We start from the raw sequence: 23,908 nt of genomic DNA on the forward strand, positions 1-23,908 counted from the left end.
GGAGGAAGGGTGGCAAGGGGGGAGGGGAAGGAGGAAGAAATGTGTGGGGGATTTGGGCAGAAATGGAAGGAATTGGGTGAAGAGATTGTGAGAAGAGAAATTGGGGAAGAGATGTGGGGGATAATTAGGGAAGGAAATGGGAGGGAAAGTGGGGGAAGTTGATGAAAATGGGGGAAGAGATGTGGGTGGCAGAGATTGTAGGCAGGGAACTGGGGGAAGAGATGTGGGGGGGCAGATTGTGGGCATGGAAATGAGAGGGAAGGTGGGTGAAGAGATTGTGGGAAGAGAAATTGGGGAAGAGATGGGGGAGGATTGGGTTCACAAAAGGGGAAAGATTGGGGGGGATTTTGGGAGGAAATGATGGAAAGATTGGGGTGGCAAGATTTGGGGGAAATGGAGGAAGAGATGGGGGGCAGATTGTGGGCATGGAAATTAGAGGGAAGGTGGGGGAAGAGATTGTGTGAAGGGGATGTTGGGGTAAAGGTATATGGGGAGAGCAATTGGGGAAGAGATGTGGGTGGCAGAGATTGTGGGCAGGGAACTGGGGGAAGAGGTGGGGGGGCAGATTTCAGGAAATGGGGGAAGGTGGGTGGAGATTTTGGGGGAAGAGAAAGGGGAAGAGATAAAAAGGGGTTGTGGTAGAAAAATGGGGAAGAGATGTGGGGGCAGAGATTGTGGGAAGGGAAATTGGGGAAGAGGGGGGGCAGAGATTTGGGAGGGAAACTGGGGAGCGTGGGGGGGATTAGGGAGGGAAATGAGAGGAAGGTGGGGGAAAAAGGATAGAAATGGGGGAGAAAAAGGGGGGAAGGGTAGATAAAAAGGGGAAGAGGGGGAGACTGGGGAGGAAATGGAGGAAAGACGTTGGGATTTCCCGGGGAAATGAAAGGAAGGTGGGGAAAAATTTAAGGGAAATGGGGAAGAATGGGGGGGAGAGTGGGCCGGAACTAAGAAGGGGGGCGATTTGGGCAGGAAATAAGAGGTGGTGGGGGAAGAGATTTTGTTCCAAAAGGGGGGAAGAGATGTGGGTGGCAGAGATTATGGGCAGGGAACTGGGGAAGAGACGTGGGGGGGCAGATTGTGGGCAGGGAAATGAGAGGGAAGGTGGGTGAAGAGATTGTGGGAAGAGAAATGGGGGGGAAATTTGGGGCAAGATTTGGAAAAATGTGGGAAGAGATGTGGGGGGGTGGAAAAATTGGAAGAATTGGGGCAAAGGGGGGAAAAAAGGAAAGATTGGGGGCAGAGTGGGCGAAATTAAGGAAGGTGGGGGAAAGGTGTGAAGGGATGGTAAAAATTGGGGGGCTTTGGGGAAAAGGGGGCCGTTTTCAGGGAACTGGGGAAGGGAAATGGGGCAGATTTGGGATGAAATAAATTTGGGAAGAGATTGTGGGAAGGAAAAGGGAAAATGGGGGCTTTTTGGGCGGAAATGGAGGAAAATGGGGGAAGGGTTGTGGGGAAATGAGGAAGAAAGTTGGGGGCAATTTGGGCATTAAATAAAATGGGGAAAGGTTGTGAAAAGAAATTAAGAGAGGGGGCAAGATTATGGGCAGGGTGGGGAAGAGGTGGGTGGCAAGTGGGGCCCAAACCGGGAAAAGGACGGGGGAAAAAAAAAAATGAAGAAAGGTGGGGAAAGTTTTGTTAGGGAAGGGGGAAAGAAAGGGGGTATTTTGGGCAGGAAAATAAGGGAAGGTTCAAGAGATTGTGGGAAAAAGGAAAATATGGGGAGAGTTTGTTAAATTAAGGATTGGGGGGAATTTTGGTAGGAAATGTGGAAGAGATGTTGGCAAAATTTCCAAATGGGAAAGATTGGGGGCAGGTTTTGGCTAAATTAGAGGAAGGTGGGGGAAGGATTGTTAAAAGGATTTGGGGTAAAATATTAAAATTGGGGAAGAGAGGGGGGCCGGTTTCAAACTAAAAAATGTGGGGGGTTGGGGAAATAAGGGAAGGTGGGTGAAAATTGTGGGGGGAAATTGGGAAGGTGGGGCAGATTTTTGGGGCAGGAAATGGAGGAAGGAGGGGTGGAGGGGGGGGGAAATGGAGGAAGATGGGGCGATTTGGGCATGGAAATTGAGGGGGGGGGAGAATTGTGAAGGGAGTTGGGGTTAAAAATTGTTGGGGAGAATTGGGGAAGAGTTAAAGGGAGAAAGGGCAGGGAAATGGAGGCCCAATTGGGGTGGAAAAGGGGGGGAACTGGGGGGGAAGGACTGGGGGGTTTGGGAAAAAAAAATGACCCCAAATCCAGAAAGGCCTGGTTTTATTTTTAAAAAGCCCCTGTTAGAAGAGGGCCCAAAGACAAGTATACTGGAAGAAGCAAAGTATAAGATCCAGATTCAAGCCAGAGCTCTAGTTAGTAGCTTCTATAAAATGAGGAAAATTAGCTTTTCTTCTATTCATGAGTTTTGGAGCTGAATATTAAGGATTCTTAGGACAAAGTGATTTCATTTTCTCTCAGGTTGCCAGATGCCCTGTGATCTTTAGCTGAAGCAATGAATATGCACTAAATAATTTTCTTAATATGCCGCTTAAGTGCTTTTCTAATTAGAACTCTGGAATATCAGTGTACCTTGCTTAAAGAAACCAGTATATACAAGTCTGGATTTGCAAGCTAACGATGGAGGTGATTAAAAGGGACTTTGCAGTGAAGGAGAATTCTAAGAATTATAACTGAAATATCCTGGGGAAAGAGGAGAGCCCCTAGAAAGTGAAAAGTTTCTCTCCCTGGGTTTTCAAACTCCAACAACAACAGGTTGAGTGGGTGACAAGCATATCAAAGAGAAGGCTGGGACTCTGAGCTATCTTGCCTGGGGCTGGAAAGTCACTTTGTAGTCTGCTGCTGATTCTTTGGGAGAAGACTTGCATCCTTTCTCTCTGCCCCCAAGCTGATGTCTTTGGCTTCGAGTGTGAATTGGATTTAAGCGAGGCGGGGGTGCTAGCAGTCCCTCTCTCTTTCGGAGTCATCGGTGGCCCGTCAGTCCCCAGCACTGGAAGCAAACCTACATTTAAGGACAGGACGTTATGTTGGGATAGAGTGAGTGCGAGGAGCGGGAGACATTAGCCGAGAGTTTGGAGAACATTATCAATAACTGGTTTTCTCCTACACAGAGATGAGTTTCTGGAGATCGTGAAGTCCAGGAGAGCGGCTGAGGGGAAAATGACAGTCACAAGTCCTCAAATCAAAGGGTTGCCCTCCCTCCCCCTCTCCACCCAGCGGGAGGGAAGGGCCCCCCAAGTGGGGGGTGGAGAGGACTTGGGAAGGTGTCAGTTCCTCCCAACGATTCATCAGGACCAGTGAGAAAAGAAGCTATCTGAGTGACTGGGTTAAAATATGATCTTTTCCAGATGTTCTCAGACATCTGTTTAATGAGCAGATATCCGCATAGCCTCGGGACAACATCATTTGAATGTGGTCATAGCTCTGGATCTGGATGGGGGGTCGGGGGGGGGGGGGGGGGGGGGGTTAGTCAGCCAAACATTCCCAAGTGCTTCGCAACATAATTTGGTGAAATCATTAAACACAAACGGTCTCTGAACAAGCGGGCTTTGAAGAAAGAATAGTTTTGAAAGGGACTCTGAGGCAAAGACCGGCCGATTCCTTACGGGCCCCGGACGGCCCCCGACGGGGCGGGCGGCCGAAGAGGGAGACTCCGCCGCATACAGCGGCCGGGGGCTACCCGAAGGGGATCCCCGTAGTGTCGGGGAATAGCATACACGGCCTACAATTCCGGACACGGAAACGGTGCTCGGACAATTGGGATTCATCGGAGAGAGCGACTGGGGTCCCGGCGGGGGGTGGGGGCGGCGGGCCGCGGGGCCGAGCCCGGACCTGGTCGTGGCCCGAGTCCCTCTGTTAGCATTCACTGGGAGTTCCCGGCGGGTGGTGAGAAAGCCAATGGAAAGGGACAAGGATTCGCAAAGAGGCGTTTTAAAATTGGGAGGAGACGTGTTTTCAAACGTGAACTTTGTGGGGCGAGCCGTGCCCAGCTCCAAGGGCGCCGAGCTCCTTTTCGATTGGCCAGCGGGATGGAAACCTTAGGGAAACGGACTGTTAGAGAGTCCCGGCTTCCCTTGTTTTTTGAGTATCTCCGTCCCGTTGGAAAAAGTCCCTTTCCAAGACCGCGTCCCGCCCCGCCCCGTCACACAATGGGGAACAAAGAAACGCTGCGCCCGTGCTCGGGCGGGTGGTGTGAACCACGTTCGCGCAGCGGGGGTCCTCACTTCTCCCTCTCTCTCCGAAAGAGGAAGAAGGTGTGTTTCCTCTAGACATTGTTATTTATTTCCGATTTTCTCAGCCCGGGGCTGGCCGAGGAGGGGGGCAGGGGCGGCCGACGGCCGGCATCCGGCCCCTCCCTCCCGCCGGCCCCGGCCCAAGCCCTCTGGCTGCGGGCCGGAGGAAGCGGGGTTCCTTCTCGGTGCCCCGACCGACCCCAAAGCGGCCAACCTTGGCACCGACTGTCTCTCGATTATTCTCTAAAGGCAGCCGAGTGGGTCGGACTGAGTTCAAATTCTACCTTAGATACTTGTACTGTTGTGACCCTGGGCAAACCTCATTTTTCAGTCCTATTCTTCCCGATCCCTTTTGTATTTCCCTCTTTATGTTTGGGGCCGGGGGCTAGACGGCTGAGATCCCCGAGTGCCTTGTCATTTCCTTCCCCGGTTCATATTACAGGCGGAGAAACGGAGGCCAACTAGACCAGCTAGTAAGGGACCGAGGTCGTATTTGAACTCAGGGCCGAGCCCCTCACTCTATCCACGCTGCCACCGAGCTGCCCCACCGTTCCTCAATCGGAAAAAATCGGGGAAATCTTAGCCGCCATCCCTCGGGGTGGATACGGGGATCAAATAGGGTGACATTGAGAAAGGCATCCCTGGGACACAGTAGGGCCTTAATAAACGCTTATTTCCTCCCTCCCCGCGTGAAAAACAAACTTTCTTTGCAAAAGTTTTCGTTATTTGGGGGACGCCTTTGGATCCTGCACCACAGTGGCTACGAGTGGCAACCCCCTGCCCCCGAGAGCCCCCTACGTTCATAGAACCTTCGCTTGTAACAAAGAGTAACAGCGGGAAAGAACCGAATGGTAGCCGTTTGCAGTCGCTTATTTCTATCTGGTGCTCCGTGCAGCCTCTAGTTCCCTGCCTCTGCTTAACGCCGGGAAGCAATCTGTCCTGCCGGGCAGGTGAGGCATTTGGTCCCAGAATAGGAAGCGTCTGGAACGCTGCGGCTCCGAGCTGCTTCCCTTTAGGGGGTTGAGGAGTTGGGGTGAGGAGTTGGGGGGAGGGGGCAGGAGGGTTCCGGCCATAATTCTGTCCCCTTATCGATGATTCGACGTGCGTTATCCCTCCCTCCCACTGGGCAGAAACTTATTAAAATGAAATCCGAGGGTGTGGTCTGGGAATCACGACAGGATGCAGGGATCGTGACTGGATGGGGATGTAAAAGAGGTAAAATGGGGATGTTTTAAGACTGCGATTTGGGGAACCTTAAAGATCAGGAAATGGTCCTAATTTAAGGCAAGCGGAGCAATGATGAAAACCAAACCCAAAAGTCTGGTGGGTGATTTGTTTCTGTGGTCTTTTAGGAAGGGAAGCTGCTAAGGCAGTCAGTTAGGGATGGAGAAGATTTTTAGGTCCAGGTGAGTTTTTAAGGTGAGTTCGTCAGTGTTTAATCGAATTGCTGAGTGATTGATTCCAAGTCTTGGAAATCAACGGAACTCACAATGGAATTCTAGAAGCCCTTCGCCAGGGCACCATCAAAACAAATGTAAACTGGCAGAGCCTCACCGGGCTAGTGCTGCCCCTCCCCCCCTTTCTAAAGTCTGATCAAAGCATTTGTTGTCCTACCCCCACCCAACCACTGCTAGCTAACAAACAAACAAACAAAAAAGTTTCCCAGGCTGAACACCCCAGGGCCTAACGGCACCGGCAATATTTCACACCCATCAGCTCTCACACCTCCAAAGTGTCCCCTCAGCCCTTTGTCTCAGGGTGTCCCCTCAGACCTTCCTCTCAGAGTAATCTCAGTGTCCCCTCATCCCTTCCCCTCAGGGTAATCCCAAAGTGTTCCCTCAGTCCTTTCTCTCAGGGTAATCCCAAAGTGTTTCCTCAACCCTTCCTTTCAGGGTAACCCCAAAGTGTCCCCTCATCCCTTTCTCTCAGGGTAATCTCAGTGTCCCCTCATCCCTTCCTCTCAGGGTGTCCCCTCATCCCTTTCTCTCAGGGTAATCCCAAAGTGTTCCCTCAGTCCTTTCTCTCAGGGTAATCCCAAAGTGTTTCCTCAGCCCTTCCTTTCAGGGTAACCCCAAAGTGTCCCCTCAACCCTTCCTTTCAGGGTAATCCCAAAGTGTTCCCTCAGTCCTTTCTCTCAGGGTAATCCCAAAGTGTTTCCTCAACCCTTCCTTTCAGGGTGTCCCCTCATCCCTTTCTCTCAGGGTAATCCCAAAGTGTTCCCTCAATCCTTTCTCTCAGGGTAATCCCAAAGTGTTTCCTCAACCTTTCCTTTCAGGGTAACCCCAAAGTGTCCCCTTATCCCTTTCTCTCAGGGTAATCTCAGTGTCCCCTCAGCCCTTCCTCACAGGGTGTCCCCTCATCCCTTCCTTTCAGGGTAACCCCAAAGTGTCCCCTCAACCCTTCCTTTCAGGGTAATCCCAAAGTGTTCCCTCAGTCCTTTCTCTCAGGGTAATCTCAGTGTCCCCTCATCCCTTCCTCTCAGGGTGTCCCCTCATCCCTTTCTCTCAGGGTAATCCCAAAGTGTTCCCTCAGTCCTTTCTCTCAGGGTAATCCCAAAGTGTTTCCTCAGCCCTTCCTTTCAGGGTAATCCCAAAGTGTTCCCTCAGTCCTTTCTCTCAGGGTAATCCCAAAGTGTCCCCTCATCCCTTTCTCTCAGGGTAATCTCAGTGTCCCCTCATCCCTTCCTCTCAGGGTGTCCCCTCATCCCTTTCTCTCAGGGTAATCCCAAAGTGTTCCCTCAGTCCTTTCTCTCAGGGTAATCCCAAAGTGTTTCCTCAACCTTTCCTTTCAGGGTAACCCCAAAGTGTCCCCTTATCCCTTTCTCTCAGGGTAATCTCAGTGTCCCCTCAGCCCTTCCTCTCAGGGTGTCCCCTCATCCCTTTCTCTCAGGGTAATCCCAAAGTGTTCCCTCAGTCCTTTCTCTCAGGGTAATCCCAAAGTGTTTCCTCAACCTTTCCTTTCAGGGTAACCCCAAAGTGTCCCCTTATCCCTTTCTCTCAGGGTAATCTCAGTGTCCCCTCAGCCCTTCCTCTCAGGGTGTCCCCTCATCCCTTTCTCTCAGGGTAATCCCAAAGTGTTTCCTCAGCCCTTCCTTTCAGGGTAACCCCAAATTGTCCCCTTATCCCTTTCTCTCAGGGTAATCTCAGTGTCCCCCCATCCCTTCCTCTCAGGGTAATCCCAAAGTGTTTCCTCAGCCCTTCCTTTCAGGGTAACCCCAAAGTGTCCCCTCATCCCTTTCTCTCAGGGTAATCTCAGTGTCCCCTCATCCCTTCCTCTCAGGGCAATCTCAAAGTGTTCCCTCAGCCCTTCCTTTTAGGGTGTCCCCTCATCCCTTCCTCTTGGGGTAATCAGTCATGACATTGGCACAGAGTTTAACTAATAAACTATCCCTTCCCTTTAATCCCAAAGTGTCCCCTCAGCCCTTCCTCTCAGGGCGTCCCCTCATCCCTTTCTCTCAGGGTAATCTCAGTGTCCCCTCATCCCTTCCTCTCAGGGTGTCTCCTCATCCCTTTCTCTCAGGGTAATCCCAAAGTGTTCCCTCAGTCCTTTCTTTCAGGGTAATCCCAAAGTGTTTCCTCAACCTTTCCTTTCCGGGTAACCCCAAAGTGTCCCCTTATCCCTTTCTCTCAGGGTAATCTCAGTGTCCCCCCATCCCTTCCTCTCAGGGTAATCCAAAAGTGTTTCCTCAGCCCTTCCTTTCAGGGTAACCTTCCTCTCAGGGCAATCTCAAAGTGTTCCCTCAGCCCTTCCTTTTAGGGTGTCCCCTCATCCCTTCCTCTTGGGGTAATCAGTTATGACATTGGCACAGAGTTTAACTAATAAACTATCCCTTCCCTTTAATCCCAAAGTGTCCCCTCAGCCCTTCCTCTCAGGGTGTCCCCTCATCCCTTCCTCTCAGGGTAATTCCAAAGTGTTCCCTCAGCCCTTCCTTTTAGGGTGTCCCCTCATCCCTTCCTCTTGGGGTAATCAGTCATGACATTGGCACAGAGTTTAACTAATAAACTATCCCTTCCCTTTAATCCCAAAGTGTCCCCTCAGCCCTTCCTCTCAGGGTATCCCCTCATCCCTTCCTCTCAGGGTAATCCCAAAGTGTTCCCTCAGCTCTTCCTCTCAGGGCAATCTCAAAGTGTTCCCTCAGCCCTTCCTTTTAGGGTGTCCCCTCATCCCTTCCTCTTGGGGTAATCAGTCATGACATTGGCACAGAGTTTAACTAATAAACTGTCCCTTCCCTTTAATCCCAAAGTGTCCCCTCAGCCCTTCCTCTCAGGGTGTCCCCTCATCCCTTCCTCTCAGGGTAATTCCAAAGTGTCCCCTCAGCCCTTCCTCTCAGGGTTCCCCCCCCTTCCTCTCAGGGCAATCTCAAAGTGTTCCCTCAGCCCTTCCTTTTAGGGTGTCCCCTCATCCCTTCCTCTTGGGGTAATCAGTCATGACATTGGCACAGAGTTTAACTAATAAACTGTCCCTTCCCTTTAATCCCAAAGTGTCCCCTCAGCCCTTCCTCTCAGGGTATCCCCTCATCCCTTCCTCTCAGGGTAATTCCAAAGTGTCCCCTCAGCCCTTCCTCTCAGGGTATCCCCCCATCCCTTCCTCTCAGGGTAATCTCAAAGTGTTCCCTTAGCCCTTCCTTTTAGGGTGTCCCTTCATCCCTTCCTCTTGGGGTAATCAGCCATGACATTGGCACAGAGTTTAACTAATAAATCATCCCTTCCCTTGACCAAGAGGATAGAAGCTTGTATTAGGGACAGGGGTAAATATCCTGGCTAAAACAACAAAAATGGACACTCTTACCCTGACTTTCATGTTTTGCTAGAGACTCTCACCCTTAAACTGACAGCCTCTGTGAAATGGGGTACTAGCTTTTCAGGCTCAAGTGTTTACTTGCTCTTGAAAAGTCCCCACATCACAGACACCCTAGTTCTCTTTCTGTGCCCCCCCCACACTTAAGAATCATTAGCCCTCTAGTAATGAACCACTTATTGTCTTAAATAACTCCTCCCCCCCTCCAAAAACAAAACAAAACAAAAAAAGCCCCACAACTTTAAATTATTGTGGGAAATGACTGAAAATTTAGATGTTTGTAGATCCAGTACAAGCTTCTGAAAGGCCAGGGCTGCTTGTGGAACAAGACTGAGCACTGCCTGTAGCAGTAAGGGGGACCTCCAAGGCTTCCCTCAGCTCAAAATCTAGGACTTGTCTCTCTCCCTCCCTCTGTTCTTCCTCTCTCCTTCCTCCTCCCTCTCTTGGTCTTTTTCTGTCTCTCTCTCTCTCTGGCCTTTCTCTCTGTCCCTCTATCTCTTTCTCTCTCTCTCTCTCTCTCTATTTGTGCGTGTGTGTGTGTGTGTGTGTGTGTGTGTGTGTGCCTATCTCTCTGTATCTCTCTCCTCCTCCCCCTTCTGTCTTTCTCCCAGTCTATTAAAACCTCCAGGTATTTTTCACATTTTTCAAGAGTAACCAACTGGATCAGAAAAGTAATCTGGACAATTAGTTTGCTTAGAATTTCCTCCCAGCCAAGTTTCCTCCAGTTTATACCTAGTCAAAATTGTAAATTCATATTCTCCCTTTGAAATTTGATCTGATTAGATTAAATCTCTTAAAACTTTATCTGGAGGGAGAGAGAGAGTTTATAGGGAGCAGGCTGAAGAGGAAATATTCAAAAACTCCCCCCAAAATTCAAACTCGGGTTTTGACAATGTCTCATTATACAGCAAGACTTCTCACCCGTACTATCAGGGCCTACAGCCAAAGCCGGTCCACCCAAATCCTTAAGCAGGAGACCCCCTGCTGCTGCCCATCCCCCCTTCGTTCCCATTCCGTAGGTATAACTGCCCCTCTGCTTGCTTGCTATAGACTCCCACCCTTATTCACAAGACCCTGGAGAACTCCCACCTCTCCCAAAATTTCCTAATCTAGCAACTGGGAAGTACCTTCCTCTAAATCCTCTCAGGAGGCCTAGCTGATGAATAAACTGATGTGTTGTTCCCTTATCCTCCCCCACCTTCCCTTCCCTTGGTATTGTGTCCATGGACTTAAGTAATTATCTAGAAATATTTGCTCTATTTATTCATATGTGTGTGTATATCGACTTATTTATTTGTGACCGAAGGGGAGAAGTTGGGCAAAAGGCCAGAGAAAACACTAAAAATTGTCAAGGGCAATTTTTGATATTGTGTCTTTCAAAATCCCTATGGAATAGAAAAAGTTTTATTTTTCATGTCCCTCTCACATTGAGTTTCTTCCCCTACCTCCCCCCCCCCATTTACTTTTTAATACAAATGGATGGCCAATCTGTCTCCTTTAACTGGGCCTCATTTAAAAGAGACCCAAACTGACCAAAACAGTGACCAAAACAGTGACCAAAACATTCCAGTCACTGGCAGCTACTTTTGAGAAATTACCTTGACCCCATTGTCTATGCTGGGAGCCAATCAGGGAGCTTGGAATGAACAGCATCACTGCCCTCAAAAAATATCACCATGGTTTCAGGGTTGTGTTGCGTTCTAGATTTTTGCCACCAGGATAAAGGAAGGTTGCCCACTGCTGCTAGGCTCATTTTGGACTAGACAGAGCAGTGAATGTTACAGGTTGAAATGTTTTGATGGACAACTTAGCTTAATGGCAAATTATTCTACTGAGGACAAAGTGAGAGTTAAAATTGAACCCTCAGTAGATACATTAAATTCTGAAGAACCATTTCAAAGGGTTACTCCCCTTTTAAATGACCAGAGAGGGTCAAGAATTTCTGGGCAACAGGGAAGAAGACAAGCATCCCAAGCCATGAATCGAGAACCGACCCTTCCTGCCAGGGAGTCTACCAGCCAGGCCCCAGATCAGGCGGAAGTTAATGAGCTTCTCTGCCTGTCTTTTCCAAAAAAACTTTGGAAAATAGTCAATAGTGATCATTTTAAGTCCATCTATTGGAATGAGAATGGAGACAGTGTGGTCATTAAAGAAGAGCTTTTTCAACGAGAGATTTTGGATAGGAAAGGATTAATAAGGATTTTTGAAACAGCTAGCCTAAAAAGTTTTGTTCGACAGCTTAATCTGTATGGATTCTCTAAAATTCGAGTCAATTTGCCTTCAACACACCAGGACCAGGGGACTGAAAACATCATGGTAAAGTAGTAAAAGCTTAGTTGGTATAATTTGTGTTAAATAATTTAAGTTTTTGTAAAAAGTAAATGTTAGACAATGCTTAGTTTACATAAAGTATCATTCTAGATGTTTTCAATTATCTAACATAAATATATATATAAAACATATACTATATAACCATATTATATCACATTATATATTATACATTGTTATTATATTATATTATATTATATTTTATATATATAACTATTATATTATATGTAAAATATAATATATAATACATATTGTTACACAATTATTATATTATATATCCCATTCTATTATATTTTATATGATTATTCTAGTATATATTATCTTATTATATAACATAATCACTATATTTTATTAGCTATTATGTAAACATAACTAAAATAACAAAAGTACCAAGAGCCTAGTTTCTTTCAAAAGGATAGTCATTTATTGTCAATGAAACATTTCATGATATGAAAGTTTTTAACACAGAAAGTAGAAAGATAGAGTTTTTCCCTACTCAATAGAATTGGGCTAATCTCATAGCACAGGATGAAAGGATAGTAAGATGAAAGGTGGTTTATTTTTACCTGGAAACTCAATAGTAGCCATAAAAATGGCAAAATGAGATCCTTGTGGGCTTATGGCTAATTGTGAAGACCTAAAATTTGATTTTTTCTTCGCAGGTCTACCGTAGCACCAACTTTAAGAGAGACTGCCCTCATCTGCTTCAGAGAATGAAAAGAAGAGTAGGTATTCGAAGACGGGCATCATCAAACTCTGCCTCCCCTCTTCTCAAAAGAAAGCGAGCCCGTGTCTCAAAAAGAAAGCTTTCCTTCAGGGGGTCAAGAAAGACCCATCGTAGCAGACGAGTAAAAGCTAAGAAGGGGAAGAAGGCCAAGAAATCTCGCCACCCCCGGAAGAAGCGCCAAGGGTATTCCACTCCCCCAGAATGGCCAGCAGAGGGTCCCTCTAGTCACCCCAGACAAAATGCACCCCAGGTTCAGTCCGGGGAGAGCTCAAACAACAACGGTTTCAATCCTTTTTTATCTCAGGAAGCAGCTATGCCCACAGATTCTTCCTTTATGGGAATGCTGATACCAACGCTGTATAATGATTTCATGTCCCTGAATAGTCAGATTGCCACTTTAATGTCTTTTTACAATCCATGGTTTGCTATGTGCATGGCTGCGGCTTCTACATCCGGCGCAGTGCCCGAGCCCAGAGGGGATAATGATGATGACGAGCAGGTATCATCTTCAGCTCAGCATTGCCCCATGTGCAACTGCTGCTACAACGAGAATGTAGCTAAGCCCGGGACCCCCAACAGCCCCGAGAGCTCTTCTGACTAAAATTACAGTTTGTAATGAATACAATGACCCTATTTTTCTCTTTAATAAAAATCTATACTAATTAAACGATTTAAAAATCTAATGTATTTTTTTCCGCTTGCTTTTGCTCACAACACCTTATACTTTCTGGGCCAGTCCAGCTGAACCTGGGAGGGCTCCTCACACAGAGGCAAAGGTATCTATTTACTCCTTTTAAAATAAAATACTGAATCAATAAAAGGGATCTTATATAAAGGACACATATCATATAACATATAAACAAAAGTTAAAATTCAATATGTAAAGGGGATTTTGCTCATGCCTTCAGCACATATCTATCCAATCCACTCGGTGGGAGGTCGGTTCCATGCCTTGAACAGCAGGGGATCCTGGGATATGGCACACAGAAACTCAACTGACCTTAAAACAAAGCAACATGGCAGCTAGCATTCAGGGAACGCTTTTCAGATAGGATCCTCACTCTAACAATGGGAGATGGTGCTAGTATCCCTTTATCAGTGAGCAAAGTGAAGTTACCTTGAGTCACACAGGTATGTGTTTAAGGTGGTATTTAAACTCAGATCTTCCTGCCTCCAAGATAAGCATTTCATTCACTGTGAGAGGCCACCTAGTTGTTCACATTACCCATTTAACTAGAGGTATTAAGCACTAGGAGGTGGGATCTTAGGGAGAGTGACGTGGGGGAGGGAAATCTAGTGGGGTTTAGGGGGAAGTATATAGGCTAGGAAATATATGGCTACTAGGGTTTGGGGGGAAAATACAGAGTTGAAGTCATAGGAACAGATGAAAAAGCTCAGATTTATTAAGGGGGCTGAGGACAGAAGGCTCTGGGTTATCTACATTCAGGAGACAAGAGAATAAATACACAAGAGTTTGGAACACAATCAGGAAACCAGAAAGAAAAAGACTTTTTAAAAGGTCATTAAGTGTCCCTCTCTCCTTCTCTTGGAGAGATGAAAGCAGATTTCTGCATATGCTAACAGAAATGTCCTACCTTGATTGATTTTTCTAATAGTTTTTCTTTTTTTTTTTTTTTCCCCAAGTGAAGTCTCCCTGGGGGATAACATTATGACAGGAAGGGTATACCTAACTGCCAGTAATTGTGATGTAACAATGACAGACAACATGAAAACTTGAAAGCCACTTAACCAAGGATTGTGATCATTTTGTTAATTGGTGACCTTAGGGAAAATAAAATGAATCATAAGGGGGTTAAAGACTATGTGGACAGTGAGAGTATTCTATTACAGATCACTGTATTCTAATGTTAGACAAGAGGGGGAAAATCAGAGGATGGCCAATTTTACCAACTGAAGAATGGCTGGGGTGGGGAGAGAGAGGGGAACTGTTTTTAATAAGTTATTTTGAAACATGTAGATGGTACACAAATGGATTAGTTGAAGGCCTTTCTCCTTTCCCTGTCAGAATGTTGGCTATGTCAGTTACTTTATGACAAGGAAAGATTCCATGGTGGGAGAGGGAGAGGGGGAGGGAAGCCATGTCAAGAAACTGCTATGATATCAAAAGAAAGAGGGACCAATAACTGTTTTTACCAAAATTAGTTTCAATCTCGGCATTGTTTAGATCTCAAATAAGACTTTCCCAGGCAATATCTATTTTGATGGAGAGCCTGATTTAAGCAATAACCTTGTTTAAAACACATGACATTTTTACTAGGGTTAACATGGGAAAGCACACAAAACCATGCCCAATAGAATAAAAACTTTTTTTTTAAAAAGTCCCATTATTACAGTCTTGAAATGAAGAGAACTGAAATGGCATAAAAATAGTAACATGATGACATTTATTGGCTAATGTCACTGTCTGCATTAGACCAGATGATCTGAAATGTTACTGTCAATGGATGAAAAAGATTTATACCTCCTGGATGCCTTAGCTTGAAATCACAAATCCCATTGACATGGTTTTGAGAAATGATGGTTTCCTCTCCTCCCCCCTTAACAATTAATATAATAAAAGGAATTTACAGTTTGGTTCATATGGAAACCATATCCTTTAAAGATATTTGGCTCAGTTCTCTGCAACTTCATTCTTGGGAAGCCATGAAACAATTTCCCTCCTCTGAAGGGATGAGTTCTTTGGGGATCTCAACTTGAAATATATCCTTGCCACCTTTAGCAAGTATTGGTTTTAACAGCCACCTTGGATTTGAAAGAGTGGTCAGGTATTTTTGTTTTAAGTCGATCAGCACAGCTTTGTTCTCCAGGTTCATCAACTTTTCTGGAGTCAGATTTCCAGGACACTGTAGTGTCTCCCCAATGTCCACGAGCCCTGGATAGAAGGAAAGGAGAACACATGAAGGGATTTAATTTTTCTTGACTGAATAAGAATGTTTGCCTGTCTTTTTACATATGAAATATTCAGTTATTAAAAGAACACAGCTCTCTAAAAATGAGCAAGAGGAAGAGTATCTGTTTACCCAAAGAAAGATATTACAGATTGGGGCTGCCCCCTCTCCATATTGCTAGAGTTTTATGAGGAAAAAGAGAGGTGAGTCCAAGATTACTGTTGGTATTGGTCTGTGAAGTTTGGACCCAGGAAGTCAGAAATCCCTTTATTCAATTTCTCTCTTAGATGACCCATAACAATCATAGCTTCTTAAACTGTGGGTCATGACCCCATATGGGATCATGTACCTGAATGTGGGGGTTGGAAAAAATTTGGCAATAGTAAAAGGTATCAAATATTCTCCCAAGATTTGATTTTCTATTAATATAAATGAGCACATCCAACTCATTAGCATTTAAATTTGCTCTTATCTTTAATAAACAAGTATATATATATATATTTAAAGGTATATGTTTACATATACCAAAGAATTATCTTAAAATCAATTTCTTCATGATTTATTATCAGTAAATGTTTAAGTTATAGATCCACACATGACTCAGGATCATATAAAAAGGGGTCACAAGTGGAAAAAGTTTAAGAAGCTCTGACCTATATGACTTCTTGTGAGTCACTTAATGTCTCTCAGTCAGTTTTTAACAATTGGAAAAAAGAGGACAGAAATGGCACCTTCCTCTCAGGGTTACTGGACACTGGGTTACTACAGAGGGGGTACTCCATTGGCACGACCTTGGAAAGCCTAAGACTACATGCTGAGAATACTAAGGTCTCAGTGAGGGGTACGTATAGGTACATCTACTATGTTAACAATAGGAACTATGGAAAGGGAAGATGTATCTATTGACAAAGTACAATGTAAATGGTATGATATTTCACCAAATGGTTATATTTATAAAGCTCTTTAGCATAGTGTCTGGCACATAGTAGGTGCTTATTAAATACTTGTTCCTTTCCCTTTTCCCCACATAAGCAAGCACTGGGAGGCCTTCATGTAACTGATATTTATAGGTAGATCTGCAACGTGTTTGGGGAGAGTAGAGTTCCTCCTATATGAGGAATCAGGAGAACAGCTACGGCTAAGTGATTACTTCTCTACTCTCCTAACTTCAAAGTTTATTGGACTTGGAATTACATCTATGTATTATATCAGATATTTGCCATGCAGGGCTATGATTCTTTTGGGAGGGTTCAGAATAAAAGCTACTTTCTTGGGTCTTTGGAAGGGTTATACAACTAGCCCCCCCATATATATGTGATATACATATATATGTATATATACATATATATATACATATATATGTATGTGTGTGTATAAAATAGGTATATATGTATATGTATGTGTGTGTGTATATATATATATATATATATATGTATATATGTAACCGTGTAATAATGCCATTGTTCATCTTCAAAAATCACTGACACAAAACTGAATATGGATGTCTATATCTGAATGGACAAATGGATATGAGACCAAGGGTCCTTGTCCCCCAAGTGATTAAAAAATACCACCTTTGATTTGTTGTTTGAAAGGCTGGTGCTGCTTAGTACAGTAACTCCCCCCCAATTCTCAGCCTGGTGGATGGAGATGACTTGCCTCATGTCACACAGTAAGTCAGAATACAGACTCATAACATCAGGTCTTAGAAAAAACCTGGAGATTCATAGTTGGAGACTTCTCCCATACTACAATGAGGCAAAAGAGGAAATACTTGCATTTTATTAGGCCACAATACAAATAATCCTGAATTGGAAGTCAGGAGAACTGTTTGAGTTTTAATTTGCCACCAACTGCCTGTGTGACATGGGGCAAAATCTTTTCCCTCTCTAGGCCTCAGTTTCCTCTTATGTAAAGTTAAGGGGTCAGAACAGTTGCTCTCAAAGAGTTCTGTTAGCTCAAACATTCTACCGTTCTGTGATTCAGTGACCTCCAAGGAAACCTCCACTCAACATAACATCAACGGATAAATGGCTTATAGAATGCAGTACACTGGTAGCGTTTTATTTTTAAAAAATACACACTTACAGACAAAACCACCAGTCTACTACCACTACCATCAATTCCACAACTCTCAAAGATACTGGAACACTGAAATGCTTATAAAGTTTCCTAAATTATTAAAGCCAAAAGGGACTATAAAGATAATGTTTTCATAAGATCAACCGGAAATTAGAAATGTAAGGGAGCTGAGGCCAGCTAGTCCAATTCTCTCATTTAACAGTGGACAACACTGAAGTCAAAGTGGTGTGCCCAAAAACATGCAGTGAGTTAGTGAGCACAGCTAGGAAATGAATCCAGGATGTCAGTGATGTTTCTACCACCTACTCCCTCTCCAGGCCTCAGTTTCCCCTTATGTAAAGTGAAAGGGTCAGAACAGTTGATCTCAGAGTTCTGTTAGCTCAAACATTCTATTGTTCTGTGATTCAGTGATCTCCAAGGAAACTTCCACTCAACATAACATCAACAGATAAATGGGTTATAGAATGCAGTACACTGGTAGCGTTTTATTTTTTAAAAATAGACACTTAGAATCAAAACCACCAGTTTATTACCACTACCATCAATTCCACAACCCTCCAATTCTCTCATTTAACAGTGGACAACACTGAAGTCAAAGCGGTGTGCCTAAAAACATGCAGTGAGTTAGTGAGCACAGCTAGGAAATGAATCAAGGATATCAGTGATGTTTCTACCAGCCCACAATGACTGCTGGGTAGCTTCATATATATGCACGTGTGTGTTTGTGTGTGTGTGTGTGTGTGTGTGTGTGTGTGTGTGTCTTTTAAGGAAGAAAGAGTCTTGTGTGGGATTTTTTTAGGTCAACATTATTTTGTTCAATCTAACCAGCCTTTATCAAGCCCCTAATATGCCCAAGGTCAAAGGTCACTCACCAGCAATAACTCCTCTACCAAATTTCTCCCCTTCATCCAATAACGTCTGAATTTGAGTGCTTGTCATCCCGAGCCTCTCCACCAGTATATACCTCCATGATTCATCTTCCCAGTCTTTCTGAGCAATGTGAATAGCAATGGTGCAGCTTTGTTGGCTTGCCAGCAAAGGACGCCAACGAGTCTCTAGCGTTTTGATTCCGTTTAGGACCAGCCCGGCGTAAGGCTGCCGGAAGGAAAGACAGCCAAATTTCATCTCTTTCTCAAGCCTCTGATTCATTTATCATTAGTCTTTTGCCCTATTTCAAATAAAAAAAAAAGGTTAAATGAACCATCAATACAAGATACCCTCCATATTCACCTCCTCCATGCCCATTAGTCAGTGCCCCTTTGGTTCTCTGGTAATTGTCACCAACAGAAATACTTTACCCACACTAAATGGGGGAAATGTACAACTATGAAGCAAGGACAAATTATAGAGCATTTTTAAAAGAATATAGCATTTCTTACATACTAATTCTGCTGATAGAGAAAGGAACATTGAGAGCTCAGAACTATGCTTTAGAGAATCCAACTTGTACTTTAAGAAAATAGGAATTCAGAGAGGACCTGTGATCAGCGTGAAGAAGTCTGACCACCAAGTTGTAGGAGAAAAGTATCAGGGGAATATGGAAGTCAAATTATATACTCAGGGTCACATAACTTCAAGCCTAGCCTTCTGTCCACCGGCTCTATCAAATCAATCAGTAAATCAATCAATCTATCCCTATATTTGTACATCTCTATATACACATACCTTTATAGGCATACCCATATATCCATTCTAAGTGCCTAATTGAATAATTCTATTTAGTTTATACACTGTTTGAAAAGAAATCCTGCAAGTAAAGCGAGATTTTGAATACACTATTTGCATTAACTGTAAACTAGGCTAAACGATCATCTTATTTACACAATTCATTATAGTCATCCCTTCCATATCTGAGTTTTGGTATACATATAGCATGGATTGGCATAAGAAAGTAAATGAGATTTTGGGGGGGAGTTTTGCAGACGCTGATAGATGACATATGAAGGTCAGCAGATGACACAGAAAAAAGGTTAGAAACTCATAAGTGCATAAAATATAGGTATAGTATTATTTGTTTTTCAGAGCAGTACTTTATTTATTTATTTATTTTTCATTATAGTAACTTTTTATTGACAGAATCCATGTCAGGGTAATTTTTTTTACAACATTATCCCTTGCACTCACGTCTGTTCCGATTTTTCCCTCCCACCCTCCATCCCCTCCCCTAGATGGCAAGCATAGGTATAGTATAAAATAGCAACCCAAATTTTACAATAAGGTACTGTACACACCCTCATAATAGAAAAAGAAAAAAAAATCAGACTTCATCTCTGGTATGAAGGAAGGGCCAAAGAATTTTGTGTGGATTTTCCAGATCTTGGGGTACCACATCCCTAACCCCCATGATGTGGAAGGAATAACTGTAAACTTAGGAAATCCCTATCCTTTTTCTTCCTATAGTTATAGCAGTACCAAAGTAATCTTCTGCCAGCAGTTTCTTTCTGGCCTTAGACACTTATGCTCTGTGTGACCCTGAGCAAATTAACTCTGTTTGAGTTATTTTCCTCAGCTGCAAAATGAGAAAAATAACAGCATCTCTCTGTGGTTGTGAGAATCAAAAGAGAGATTTGTAAAAGCCCTCATCACAGTGCCTGGTACATAGTAGGTACTATATAAATGCTTATGCCCTTCCCCCTTCTTCCTTAACAGACAGCTAGAACTTTCAGGACAGAAGAACTAAAACGTAATTCTAATTCTGTTAAGCCTAAGGATAGTGACTTCCCTGCATTTGACTCAACTATTTCATCTGCAACATGGAAATAAATCAAATAATTACCATTGCTCAGTGTGTGTGTGTGTGTGTGTGTGTGTGTGTGACATACATATATATATGTATATGGGTGTGTGTGCATATATATGTGTGTGTATACATATACATATATGTATATTGAATCTGTATAATCAAGTATATAAAGCCATTCCAAATAAAGAGAGGCAGGGGAAGGCTAGCTGATGACATCCTGAAGTTATGATATATGTCAAAGAGGTCCTTATCACAATCAACATGAAGTTTAGAGAACCAACACTTCTGAGAGCCAAGTCAGAGGATCAGCTTTCAGTAGCAAATTCTGGTTAATGGCCCCAAAGTTAGACGAGTGAAGCAAAAGAATCAGAATCCACTGCACAAGAATAGGACATGGGAGGTGTAAATCAGCAACTTATTTAAAAAAGATCTGGGGGCTTTAGTGACTTGTCAGCTAAAAATGAGCCAACTGAGTGATTTGACAGCCAAAAAAAGCTGAGGGGACCATTCTTAGTTTGCCTGACCAGAGGCAGAGCATTCAGGGAGATGATGGTCCCACTGATTTCTGCCTTAGCCAAATACCATCTAAAATATTGGGTTTGATTTTGGGCGCATTTCAGGAAAGTCATTGACAATCGGAGGGCATCCAGAGGGTAGTTAATATAGGGAGATGATGCATCCAGAGGAGACTCGTCCAAGGAACTGAGAATGTTGGGAGAAGAGGGGAACAATTTCTGATTTCCCTTTTCCAAAGGTCAGTTCTAAGAATGACAACAGCCAGGAAGGGGTCTTAACTGTTTTTTGTGTCATGGAACCCTTTGGAAGTTTGGTGAGGCCTTGAGACCTCTTCTCACAAGAAAGCTTTTACTTGTAAAGGCATAAAACAAAAAAAAAATGGGATTAAAAAGGTAATCAGTATATATACTGAAATTCAGTTTAAACAGTATTTAAAACAACAATAACTGTAAATCCATTGGACGCCAGCTTAAGAATTCTGTTAAGAATTTTTTGTCACAAGAAGGTTTTTACTTTTAAAAGCATAAAAAGAAAAAACACGGGATTAAAAAGGTAATCAGTATATATACTGGAATTCAGTTTAAACAGTATTTTAAAAAAAACAATAACTGCAAATTCATTGGATTGGACACCAGCTTAAGAATCTCTGTTAAAACTTCCTAGTGATGGAAACTGTGTAAAGTACAATAGAAGATATAGCAGAAGAGATGACTACTTGCCAGAAAAGGATACCTAACCAGATACACAATGGACAAGATGTTCTTGGAGGCTCTTTCCAACGCTGATTTTGAGTCTTGTCTTGTTCTTCTTTGTCAGGGTCAAGGACCACATTAAATATCTGCCAGCATTATAAGAAATAAATGATATTTTCTGGCCCACAGTATTAAAGTTTGAAAACCCAACACCTTATGATTTTTTTTAAAAGAAAAACAAGACCCTTTACAGAACTAGATCCCACCTTTCAATTCACCTTCCTTTTGCAGGTATGAACCCTCCCAAAGCCTTAACTCTCCTGTCAATGTCCATCACTACTACTCTTCAGTTGGTTAGTAAGCACTAGAAAAAGTGATTTACACAAAAATAGTTCCTATCTGTAAAGAATTTAGGATGTAATTCAGCAAGTTCTTTAACCTTCCTAGGCCTCAGTATCCTTGCCTATAAAGTGGAGCTGAATCAAAAGGCCTTGAGGTCTTTCTAACTCTAGATACTAAAAAGAAAATAAATAGGTAATGAGGTGGCCCAGTGGATAGAGCACTGGGCCTGAAGTGAAGATCACTCCCCTTCCTGAGTTCAAATCCAGCCTCAGATCTAGCTATGTCACCCTGGCCAAGCCACTTCACCCTGTTTGCCTCAGTTTTCTCATTTGTAAAATGCCCTGGAGAAGGCAACAGCAAACGACCCCAGTATCTTCAAATGGGGCCACTTTGAGTTGTATGGGACTGAACAAAAACACAATGGGAAAGATCTACATTTGGCATAAAGGATGGAATACCAACGTTGTATCTGTCAGCTTTTGAATGCCCTAGCACTAAGTACAGAAGATGGGCAATAGTGGTAGAATGTCTGGGCTAGACTTTGGAGTAGATTTATGTTAGGCTTATGGTCCACTAAGTCCTTTAGGTCTTTTTCACATGAACTCCCCTCAAACCAGATCTTTCGAATCCTGTTATTTCTGGGGAAGTTTTCTTGAAATCATTAAGCCCATCTTTAGGACAGTTCTGCTCCATCTTTTTGCTTTGGTCTTGTCTTAGCTGGATTTCCAGAGCCTATTCTTACCACTTGCTACATGAAATACTGTTATATCATGGGAAAAGGGGAAACTTTATGGCTTTGAGAATCCTAAAATCTTAATTCTTAGGCTAGGTCTCAGTACCCAGTATTCAAATGGGAGAGTCAAAGAGTGGAGAAGGGTCAGGAAAGAATATCTGGAGAATGACATTGTCATCCACAGGCCTGTCAGCCCCACAGACTGAACAATCCCTGACTGGCAGGGACTGGGAGCCATGGGAGGGCAAGAGCCAGGTTTAAATCACTTCGGCATCGTCTATGCGGTCTGTTTGAAGAAGGTATTCAGCAAATGCTGGGAATAGGTGTTAAAAAAAATAAAACAAAACCTGACCACATGTGGTCTCCGACGTTGTGCTACAGGTAATGAGGACTTAGAGGTGAAAATGAGGGAGTAGGGGAATAATGCCAACTGTCATTTCTCAGGGGCTTTAAGGTCAAAGAAACATTTTCCTAAAGATACTCCCTTGAGGGTAATCAACATCAATACAAGGATCATTTTACATGTGTGGCATCTTTTTTCCAGCTTTTCTCATTCATTAAGTCAGTCAGTTCACATCTCATCTGATTCTGCTCTAGGTTGGGTCCAGTGGGAGGGAATATGAGGATAAATGAGACTGGTCCCAGCCTTCATAGAGGTTCCAGTCTAGGAGGGGGTGGAGGGGGAGTTTAGGAGTGCAGGAAACTCATCTTGGAAGAAAGAGAATGGTCACTAAGATTTGAATTGGGGAACCAGCGGGGGGGGGGGGGGGGGGGGGGGGGGGGGGGGGGGGCCCCCGTATGGGAGTACCCATTTTGGCCAGTGAGTGCAGGGTTCAGAGCTTTGAGTTTAAGCTGGATAAATTGATTGGGGGAGACGTGGTTAGACGGGGTACTTCTGGCTTGGCCCCGCCCCCGCTATCCCCTGAGCACTGAGACTGGGAGGATGTTGACAGCATCAGTGGGGGGGCGCAGGGATCATCCATCTGGAGCTGGGAGTACCCTCCCTCCTCGGTCACTTAGTCTAAACCCCTCATTTTACAGATGAGAAAACTATGGGCTAGAGAGTAATGACTTGTCCAAGGTCATTGCGGCAACCCTGGGATTTTAAATGGCTGGGCCTCGAAGCCTTGCGTCACAGAAGTGCCATCTGCTGTCTGCCTGTTCCCATCATCCTTGATTTGGAGACCTCGGCCCTGCTCTAAATCGGGGCCGACAGTCTGTTTTAGGCAGTTAGACATTTTCCCAGGCCCGGCCTCGGGGCGAAGGGGGAAGGAGGGAAAAGGGAGGGGGAGGACAGAGGCTCGAGCCCACGCCGCCGCCGCCGCCGCCGCCGCCGCCTGGTGGCGTAGTGCCTTCAGCTCCAAGGCTCCGGGGCGCGGCGGGCAGGGCCAGAAGCCGGCAGGAACACGATGGAGGGACCTAGAAGCGGCGGCGCGGACCCGAACGGGAGCTGGGTGTTGGGCTGTGGCGTGCACCTCACGGAGGGAGAGGGAGGGGGCGGGAGGGGGCGAGGAGGGAGGAAGGGAGCGGGCAGAGGGAAGGGGGAGGCGCGGCGGGAGGGGAGGGGGGAGAGACGCCCTGCCCTGCCCCGCCCCTCCTGCCCCGCCGACCCACCGGGTGGGCGGAGGGCAGCGGGCAGCGTAGCTGGCTTACGGAAGGGGAGCGCAGGAAACCGGAGCGGAGCCTCAGCGGGAGGGCGGCGGCTAGCCGCGGGGAGCACCGGGCCGGGCCGGGCCGGCCGGGCAGAAGGAGGAGCTTGGGGAGGAGTCTCGGGCCAGGCCGGGGTGTGTGCGTGTGTGTGCGTGCGCGTGCGTGCGT

General features: G+C 44.9%; 2 protein-coding genes across 4 annotated transcripts; one reads left to right on the forward strand and one right to left on the reverse strand.

The window, feature by feature from the left end:
* Positions 1 to 10,716: 10,716 nt before the first annotated feature.
* Positions 10,717 to 12,737, forward strand: LOC100933692 (heat shock transcription factor, X-linked member 3-like). Its single transcript, XM_003774826.4, has 2 exons — positions 10,717 to 11,334; positions 12,009 to 12,737. Exons 1-2 carry the CDS (start codon positions 10,834 to 10,836, stop codon positions 12,672 to 12,674), a joined length of 1,167 nt encoding a protein of 388 aa, XP_003774874.1. The 5' UTR covers positions 10,717 to 10,833; the 3' UTR covers positions 12,675 to 12,737.
* A 715-nt stretch (positions 12,738 to 13,452) lies between these two features.
* LOC100930654 (protein CXorf40A) lies at positions 13,453 to 23,831 on the reverse strand. Of its 3 annotated transcripts, none has more exons than XM_031945166.1 (4): positions 23,744 to 23,822; positions 21,061 to 21,161; positions 17,937 to 18,232; positions 13,453 to 14,966 (listed from the first exon to the last, which is right to left on the reverse strand). In XM_031945166.1, exons 3-4 carry the CDS (start codon positions 18,211 to 18,213, stop codon positions 14,722 to 14,724), a joined length of 522 nt encoding a protein of 173 aa, XP_031801026.1. In that variant the 5' UTR covers positions 18,214 to 18,232; positions 21,061 to 21,161; positions 23,744 to 23,822; the 3' UTR covers positions 13,453 to 14,721. The 3 variants fall into 3 exon arrangements, with proteins under 3 accessions (XP_031801026.1, XP_031801025.1, XP_031801027.1); XM_031945165.1 differs by having other exon boundaries at positions 21,043 to 21,161; positions 23,744 to 23,821; XM_031945167.1 differs by lacking the exon at positions 21,061 to 21,161 and having other exon boundaries at positions 23,744 to 23,831.
* Positions 23,832 to 23,908: the final 77 nt, after the last annotated feature.

This window comes from Sarcophilus harrisii, chromosome X (genome assembly GCF_902635505.1).
Source record: "Sarcophilus harrisii chromosome X, mSarHar1.11, whole genome shotgun sequence".
NCBI lineage: Eukaryota > Metazoa > Chordata > Mammalia > Dasyuromorphia > Dasyuridae > Sarcophilus > Sarcophilus harrisii.

Excerpts from the sequence above, each read along its gene's own strand:
- LOC100933692 (XM_003774826.4), top strand. The coding sequence starts at position 10,834 with ATGGCAAATTATTCTACTGAGGACAAAGTGAGAGTTAAAATTGAACCC. Across the intron at positions 11,335-12,008 it reads AGGGGACTGAAAACATCATG|GTCTACCGTAGCACCAACTT; the intron begins GTAAAGTAGTAA and ends TTTTCTTCGCAG.
- LOC100930654 (XM_031945167.1), bottom strand. The coding sequence starts at position 18,213 with ATGAATCAGAGGCTTGAGAAAGAGATGAAATTTGGCTGTCTTTCCTTC. Across the intron at positions 14,967-17,936 it reads TGGTAGAGGAGTTATTGCTG|GGCTCGTGGACATTGGGGAG; the intron begins GTGAGTGACCTT and ends CCTTCTATCCAG.